The sequence below is a fragment of the Barbus barbus genome (assembly GCF_936440315.1).
Source record: "Barbus barbus genome assembly, chromosome: 47".
Lineage (NCBI taxonomy): Eukaryota > Metazoa > Chordata > Actinopteri > Cypriniformes > Cyprinidae > Barbus > Barbus barbus.
This window is the reverse complement of record NC_136725.1, coordinates 15,127,318-15,136,998: the sequence shown is the minus strand read 5'-3', so window position 1 is coordinate 15,136,998 and position 9,681 is coordinate 15,127,318. Positions and strand designations below refer to the sequence as shown.

The following is a 9,681-nucleotide window of genomic DNA, read 5'->3' as shown; positions in this document are numbered from 1 at the left end:
ACGAAACTTTTGGACTCAGTGTGCAGAGACCTTTATTGTTGTGTTTTATGTTACTAGTATGGCATTTTGTGTTTGGGTGGGTAATGCTGCATACATTGTTGATGAGTTAAAAGTTCAAAAGGATTTCCATTTCTCCACTTGTGGTTTACATTACTGTGGTTATTTTAAGGTAAACGAGAGATTCTTTATTCTTTATTTTAAAAGCACTTTATGCTGCATTCTCGTGCTCTCGGAATTATGTAAATATGAGCTTCCTAGTCGGAAATTGATCATGAATGGCCTTAGAGAGGCCTCATATGGCCAATTTCTGACTAGGAAACACGTATTTACGATAATTTCCGAAGTCCATCATGTAAATGTGCCAGATTTAGCCATACAGGCTAATTTTCCATCTGCAGCCCCTGGCAGGTTGATGGTAAAAACTATAAGTACATAAAACATAAGACGAATAATTCAGGTAGGCTGGTTTGAGTAAAATCGTACAGTTAATATACATGGCTAAATGTAAAATATACAGGCACTAACATCCTTGTCACCATATTTTCATGTGATTTTGTTTTGGTAATGACATTTGCCAAGATTACTGTTAAACATGATTTATTTTTTCTTTTCTTTTTCTACCCCCAAACAACATTCGTTCAACTTTAAACCTACTATAAACTCTTACCTCATCCCTAAGGCAATGAATGCATGAGAATGTTATTCCAGAAACAACAAAGATGTTGATCCAGCAGTATGTTTCACGGCTAATTAAACGGCATTAAATTTGTCAAAACTCTCACAAACTAATCTTGAATCAGTGTAACAATTATGTATCAGTGTATGAATCAATCAGAGTGGTTACTGAATAAACATTTAGCTCATAGCTCACTGACTGAATATGTATGTATGCATATATATATATATATATATATATTCTGGAATAATAGATGCTGTAAATATAAATTACATTAATAGAAAACAGTTTTTAAAAAATTGTAATAGTATTTCACATTACTATTTTTAATTTTATATATTACTATATTATTATCGAACTTAGATTTTTCAGCACTCATATTTGGAAAATAAAGTCACTTGAGTAAAAATAAAGTCACTTGAGTAAAATGTAAAAAAAAGTTCATTGTTGTTGACATTCTCAGAAGCTGTAGGTATGAAATGTTCTTTTCTATTTGAACATCTGGACCATTATTGCTCACTAATTGTTTTGCTTGTTGCTAGGTGTGGGTTGAGTTAGATAATAGACCTGAGGAGTGCCTCGATATAATACATTAAGTTATGAGACCAGTTCAGGCATGAAAAAGCCTCAGGCATGTACTAACTTACACCCAACGCTTGCTTCAATGCTTAAACTTGACAGAGTGACAGTTCCTGCAGTGCAAGACTCATAAATCATACAATGGTTCAAGGAAAGCAGTTTCTTTTTAATGAAAGAGTTCAAAATAAATACGTAATCATATATACATCTATACAAAGGACTCATTTACACCACTTTTACAAGTCAGTTTAGCTCTTCAGATACAGGGAAAGTGAGCCAGTTTCCCATTAACATTATTTTAGCTGTAGAAGGAATGTACAATGTGCAAATAAATTAAATCCAACTAAAATATATTTATATGTACATATCAAAATAAACATTCACATTTCACTGCTTCAGCAGCATGTGCAAACCAGCAAGCATTGTGTCCGTTCAAGTGTAATGAATAAACTGGTGCATAAAATCACTTCATTTATGTACATTGTTGAATCCGCAATTAAATCAAGTACTGTAGAAATGTCGACCGCTCTAGTGCCTCAGTCCCATCTTAACATAACGGAGGAACATTGGCCATTCTTCCCCAGGTCTTGTTTAACAGCTGGTCCTTGTAGGGCAGGCCTTTGCATGCCAGGTGTCTCATCCTATGTAGTTCATGACCTCTGACCCCGGGCCATGCAGAATAACGCTGAGGACTTGGTGTAACGAAGTTTCGCCTGCTTGTTGTCACCAGCCGAGGTTCCGGCACCACGTTTTCCACAAGAATGTGGTAGTTTTTCCCTTTGTTGTTGTCCACGTGCGGAGATTTGCTATTGCCGGGTCGGAACACCACTACAAACTCCAGGCGCTCCTTTGGGTCCAGATCGGACGGTAGTGACACATTAAAAGAATACAAGTCAGTCTCCAAAGCTGCATTTGGTTGCCTCACATATGTGCATGCAATGTCTTTATGGCTTCGCCATGAGTCAAAAGTAATGCGGACAAAGACAGTCTTGTCGAATTTTATGTTGCAGACCCGTACTGTCCCGCTCAATGCCTTTTCGCTCAGGCTACAGCTCTCCAACTGCACTGAGGTTTCCTTCAAGCTTGCACGGTCTGCAACAGGCTGTGGAAAACCAAGCTTGAGTCGCAGTCTCACACTGTGAATGGGCGCTCTAGGCTTCACATGTTCCTCAGGCTGAGGGGCGTCTTCCATTTCCAACTCCGAAGGGTCAGTGGTGAAGATGCGCACAGATGTGAGAGCGAGACCTTTAGCATCAGCGAACATGACTCTCTTCTTCTTGCGCAACGTGCCAGTGCCAGGAGAGTATGAGGACACGGAGCTGGCAGAGCCGGATGAGGATAGTGAAGATGTGGGTGAAGGGGGTGAAAGTCTGCCTCGTTGAAGCTCTGGAGAGTACAAGTTGGGTGAAGAAGCCCTGAGAGCAGACATGCCAAGGAGCTGAGACACCTGTGAGCTAATCTGTGCATGCATGGCCAGATCCACAGGCATCACACGATCACGGAAAGAGTAGAAGCCGAATCCAAAGCTTCTGTGAAAACACATGGAGGAAAAGCTATATTAGACAATTTGGAAAATATAGAGACATGCAATTGGGTCCAAAAGTGAGATCACACTTTTTCTCAAAATCTAATTGAGAGTCACATCTAATTATTTTACTATGAACAACAATAAAAATGTCATGTTAAATTAATTAAAATTTCAATTATTAAATACAAAATAAAGCATTTTTATTTGTGGTCTCAGACAATGTAGACTTGTGACAATGTTTTGTAATCAATTATCCCAAAATACATTTTAACTCATACTATATAACTAAAAACAAAAAGTTAACTTTCTGTAATATCACATGCATTATTTTGCAGAAAACTACTGAACGTACTTTGTGTTGCTCATTTTTGGTTAACGGATGAACGTCAGATGAAGATGACTGCAGATGAAATGTCTGTTGGAAAAAAAAAGATTAAATAAATGAGGTACAAAAATATTATACCTGTGACTGAATATATTTACTGAAATGGTCTTCTTCAGTGTTAAAACATGCAGAATTAGGCTATTAAAACTCCTTCACTCACCTGTGTCAACAAAAGATGCGCTGAAATTGATTTTCCTTGAACTTTAAATACAGAAGTGCCGTCAATGCCAAAGGAACACACTACAGAAGTAGTTATGAAAAGTAAACATCACTTTTTGCCATCCAACAAACGTTCACTCGCAGCCTCACTCAAGCTCAAGCGCGTGTTCTGGCGCGGTGCTGTTTCTCAGGCGTTTTAAGCGCACTTGAAAGCCCGGGCGTGGCGGGGCATATTCAAGGAACAATATGTTCTGCCTGAATGACGTGTTGTTTAATCTCATGAAAGTAGACTCCTGGAGAAATCATGATCCCATGAATTCATCCATTAGCCCTGATTAATGGTTTTCCATTGAATGAGTAACAAGAGGGAATAAGCAACAAAACAAAACAAAGCAGTTAGCCATGACACTTTTGCTTGTTTATCTGTTTTAAGTGACTACTTAAAAAAAATCAATAAAAAAAATTCAATAGTGAACACGAATTCACTTCACAAATTTTTATGAAATTCATGATCACCTGGAAATGTGATTTTCATAAAATGTTGGAACTAAATTACAAATGATAAAATGTATTCCTTGAATGCATAGTAAGTTACTAAAAGCTAAAAAAACCCTGTCAAAACAGTTATTTTTTCCCTTTCTTTTTATATGAACTAGGGTTTTACCAAGGTGTATGTATAAGCCCATCACAAGGATGGTTTACCTGGTATTGCAGAAGACACTGAGAATAGCTCAGTGAAAATATACCACAGAAAAATTATTCATGTGAGTATCACTTCATATTACAAATATTATTGTGGCATCTGTAAACTGGGAGATTACATCTTGTGACATTTTATCAGTGAAATAAAAATAACTCAACTTTGTTTGTCATTATGCACATGACAGAGAAATGCAAAGAGGTGTGCACATCCAAAAGACCCCAAAACAGCATAACATTTTGACCATTTATTAAAAAAACAAACAAAAGGTTATGGAAATAACACCACATCTGTGCCAACTGCAGTTTGTAAATAACAATGTAATTTGCAGTCAGTCAAAAATGTACTGTAAAAAGGTTTTAAAATGTTCTACATAAATTCATTATCTACATAAAGGTTTCTTTATGTAGATAATGCATTTGAATAAAAATCAACCTCTCTGACATTAAAGTGGCTTAGTTAAAGAAACACCCATTGGTAACTCTTCCATATATGTACATAGTATGTGAAAGAATTCTTTAGCTATATTTAAAACAATGACTGCTCTTGAGATACACAATAGGCCTGCAATTTTACACACAATGCATGATTGCATAACATTTCCTAATTCGGATTAGCACAAACTAAATTATTAATATAAAATATATAGGTCCCATTTTGATTAGATAATTAGATTCTGATTATATGAGCTACATTTGAGGTCACAGTAAAATTCAGATAGGCAGTTACTTATTGTGTTTTGTAATATCAGTGTGGCTGCCCTTTTAGAATACATCAAGCCACTTGAGGTCCCAAATATGTTACCGTTTTCTTATAAATACTAAATTTACTGTATATCTCAAGCTTAACAAGGCCTGTTACATATTTGGACAATGAGATCATGTCAGTTTATTAACACGCAGGCCTAGTTGAGGTCATGAACTGGCAGGACGATTAGTGGCATGAAGTTACCTGCACAAGTAATTTCCTAAAGCAGACACACTAAATCTCCAAAAGCTCTGGAAAAACCCTCACCCTAATAGACTATGAATGTAGTGTGATGATCTAAACATTAAGAACTCTTCAAGTTTTCCACTGTGTATCTGCAGTTGTTGGAGACTGGTTATTAAGTTTTTATATAATAATTGCTATCAAGACTCATGCACAAATGCAATGAAAACAGTTCATACTAAATATAAGCAGCAAATCTTATGTTTGGACATTTCAAAAGCTCACAGAGTCTTTTTTAATTTGCATTTCATTTTACATTTTAAACATGAAATAGCAGGTAATCAAACAACTGGGCCCAGCTTGACTAAAATGTTAATGCAACCATCATGTGAATAGTTTTTGCAGAAGAGACTGAGAAAAGTTAAAAGTCGGTGTCACTTCATACTGTAAATATTATTACGGCATCTGTGAACTGTGTGAAATCAACCCAAATCATTGTGACACTGTATCAGTGAAATCAGTTGAATTGGGTGTGCTTGATATGGTGCATGTAGAGAGACAGACTGTATAATATGTGCAGTGCTGGGGTTAGTACAGAACCACAGTTGGAAATCACTTGTTGTAAAACACTCTTAGGATCTACAATGGGTTTCGCTGTAGGGTTCTTGACTCAACACATTCTCCTTGCCACTGTCAGATGTTAGGTTGCTGTATCACAAGTAAAGATATAAAACTGTTTTGGAAAAAATATATTGTGAAAAGTGCTATAAAAATACATTTAAACTGAATTAAAAACGTTACACTACCATTCAAAAGTCTGGGGTCGGTCAAATTTGTTCACCAAGGCTGAATTTTTTTGATAAAAAAAACAATATTGTGAAATACTGTATTATTACAATTTAAAATAACTGTTTTTCAGGATTCTTCAAAGAATAGAATTTCAAAAGAACAGCATTTATAAAAGTCTTTACTGCCACTTCTGATCAATTGCATCCTTGCAGAATATAAGTATTTAAAAACCTTTAGAACAGTGGTGAATGTCTATCATTACTATAGTAGTGGACAGAAACAAGATGCACAATCACTATATAAAAATACAATTCTACTATTTTTTTCACAGTTTAATATGAATTTTTCTTGCATTAGGCTGCAAAGTCCTTTTTTGGCTGTGACTTTTTCCTTTTTAGTAGTAAAGGTTCCAAAGGGGTTTCTTATGTGAAACTGCTCCTGTAAAAGTAAGGAATATCTAAGATCCAAAACTTTTGAACTGTTGAAGAAACAATTTGTATAAAATGCACAACTGCATACAGTACTACTGATTTTAAATTTAAATAGTTGAAAGCAGTTTTTCACACACTCACAATGAAAATGTCTGGCATAACTTGTCTTGAGTCAAGCCTTCACAACAAAACAAAAACGTCAACTTCAGTAGGGGTGTGTACATTTTTGTTTCATAGCATCACAATAAGGTGGATCTAGTATTCAGTTGTGCAACCAAGAGCACCAAGTTCTCCTTCAACAAGTTTCAGTCACTCCAAATGATTTCTGTCCTGATGATCCTATTAGCCTTCACATTTTGCACATAAAATAATGACATTTTGTAACCCTTTTGGAATGCAGATCACTTTCATTTCCCAATTGATATTATGTTGTGATACGATCTGGATGCTCCTTGGTTTGATATTTTAAGCTCAATGACATTGATACATTGCTAAGTGCGGTTTAAAGAAACTGTAAACCCAAAATTTAAATTAGCTTAAAATGTACTCACCCTCAGGCCAGGATGCAGATGAGTTTTTTAAGATTTGGGGAAATTTAGCATTGCATGACTTGCTTACCAGTGGATCATCAGTGAATGGGCGCTATCAGAATGAGAGTCCAAACAGCTGAGAAAAAACAGCACAAAAATCCTTATGAAGTGAACTAACTCACTAACTTATGAAGTGAAATCCTTCTTATTTTTAAAGGGGTCATCGGATGCAAAATTCCCTTTTCAAGTTGTTTGAACATAAATATGTGTGTACACATCCATCCTATTATTATAAAAATCCACCCAGTTTTATTTATTTAAATCCCTATTTTAAAATCCCCTTTCTCAATTCAGGCTGTTCTGAGATTCCTGTCAGAATGACGTAGTTCTGTACAGCCCCTTCTCACGATAGTTGATTGACAAGACCGTCTCATCTTAGATCGGCCCTGAGTGAGCTGAGAGCTTTCCGCCATTGAGTCGACTCCGGTGCAGGGGAAGACAAGATGTCTCCGATTAAGCAATTGAGGTGCTTTGTTGTTGGATTTAATAATGAATATAGCAGTCGTCATTTACTCCCTACATCTGAGCTGCTGAAGACGCAGAGGATTAACGTTACTTTCGATTTGAAGTGAATGTGCCAATCCCCGATCTGCCTAAATGCGTCTATGTTCACGCGAATCATTCGTGAAAAGAAAATGATCAGGGGCACAATTTCGCCTAGGGCACCAACAGAGCCTGGGCCGGCCCTGGTTTAAGTGGTTTGTATCAATCTTTGCAAATCGCCTTTCCTAATAATGTACTAGTTAGTCAGTATCACGGCTAAAGTAAACAGTACTGCTCTTCACCCCACGGAAGAGAGGGGGGCAGGGCCATCACACAACATTAGCATTTAAAGCACATGGACTAAAAAACGGCTTGCTGAAAACAGAGCAGAACAGATTTTGACAGAGTAAAAAGGTGTTTTTTACACTACCATTGAGAAATTTGAACCAAAGTATGTTCATTAAGACCCTAAATAATTATATGAACTTGTGCAAAATGGGCATCCGATGACCCCTTTAAGAAACAAATCCATCATTAAGATGTTTTCAACTTCAAACCATTGCTTCTGGCTAAAATAAAAGTCCTTTATCCATAATATCGCTCGTCTGAATCAGGAGAGAAATATAAACAGATCAAGCAGCATTTGCAAGCTAAAACAAAATGTTAATTGATGGACTGTGTTGGTGTGGATTACTTGTGGATTATTCTGATGTTTCACACACACACACACACACACACACACACACACACACACACACACACACACACACACACACACACACACACACACACACACATACAAACACACTCACACACACACACACACACACACACATACACACACACACACACACACATAAAAAGATTTATCTCAGGTCTGCATATGTGCCTTAACTTCCTGCAGCTCTCTCTGACAATAATTTAGTACAGACACACACACACACGCACGCACACACACACCAAATCGAAGTGGTAATTGGCTGTGTGGACTTCACTGAATCTATCATCTTAGTCTGTAAAACCAGTGCATGCGTGCTGATTAAACGAAATCAATAAGGATTGCCTCAGCAAACTCAGGTGATCAATTCTATTCAACAGGTAGACTGTTATCTGGGAATTCTCATTTATTGGAAAGGCAGCACTGGCAAAGCAAATGTCACCATCTCTGCTCTCCAATTCCTCTACTAATCTGTGCATTGATCTGTGCAGATGCTGGACCTTTGTGCACACTTTGATCGGTTTCAGTCTCCCAGTTAGACTGGAGAAAGAACATGGGAAGGTTAATGCTTTCCCTTGTGTTCATGTTGTGCACTGAAACATCAAGACATATTAGTGTCACATCAGTATTGTTCCATAATGTCCTGCACTTAAAACTTTCTTCTTCTGAAACTGAAACTTTTTTTTGCCATTATTTCTTGTAACAAGACCTGATATGCAGCTTAATGTACATAACTGAACAACTAGTTCTTGGTTTATTACTCCTGAATGCGGAATGTGGATGATTATGTCGAACAGGTTATCTAGGAAGGCGTTGTAGGTCAGATTATGCAATGTTTTTTTTCTTTCTTTTATATTTGCAACACAATATCTGTTACTATGGTCTGAGTTCATTGGGAAAAAATGAGAAAAGTACCACCCCTAGTGAGAAATAAAACACATTTTAGGCTTAATATTAAGAAATGTGCATTGTGCACAAGTAGTACTTCAACATTTAATTATAATTTTTATCTGTAATTCTCGAGCAATATGTCAGTAAATTTATGAAATAAAGGTATTTTAAATAATATATTACTTTTTTACTAGTGACAGTTTCTAAATTTTTACCAGTTGTCATCTAAGTGTGGTGAGTATAAAATGTGTCAATGAAATACCTGGAAAGTTTAGGCTAAAAGTTTGACCAAACTGGTTGTGTGCCCTCAAAATGTCCAAAAAGATTGATTTCTGGAAAACTGATTGTCGGAAATTAAACAAGCCACTTAGTCAGTTTGGGCTAAGCTAAAAAAAAAAATTAATTTGCCAAACTAATCAATGAATCAGAAGTCGCCTGACAGCCTTTTTTTTTTTTTTGGTTATACATGTTACATTTGCACCAAACTGGATCTTCAGTATGATTACATGAGACTGAATGTTTCTTTCATTTTGTCTGTCGCTCTCTTTCTTGTTTCCTCTTTTTTATATTTGCGACCCTGTACCACAAAACCAGTCATAAGGGTAAATTTTTCAAAATTGAGTTTTATACATCTGAAAGCTGAATAAATACACTTTCCACTGATGTATGGAAAATACATCAGCTGAGATACAGCTATTTGAAAATCTGGAATCTGAGGGTGCGAACAAATCTAAATATTGAGAAAACTGTCCAAATGAAGTCCTTAGCAATGCATATTACTAATCAAAAATTAAGTTTTGATAAACGTACAGTAGGAAATTT

The 9,681-nt window shown here is 36.3% G+C and overlaps 1 protein-coding gene across 1 annotated transcript; it reads right to left on the bottom strand.

The window, feature by feature from the left end:
• Window positions 1-1,402: 1,402 nt before the first annotated feature.
• LOC306866078 (protein phosphatase 1 regulatory subunit 3C-like) lies at window positions 1,403-3,501 on the bottom strand. Its single transcript, XM_079411076.1, has 3 exons — window positions 3,329-3,501; window positions 3,136-3,198; window positions 1,403-2,784 (listed from the first exon to the last, which is right to left on the bottom strand). Exons 2-3 carry the CDS (start codon window positions 3,147-3,149, stop codon window positions 1,803-1,805), a joined length of 996 nt encoding a protein of 331 aa, XP_079267202.1. The 5' UTR covers window positions 3,150-3,198; window positions 3,329-3,501; the 3' UTR covers window positions 1,403-1,802.
• Between the last annotated feature and the right edge of the window lie 6,180 nt (window positions 3,502-9,681).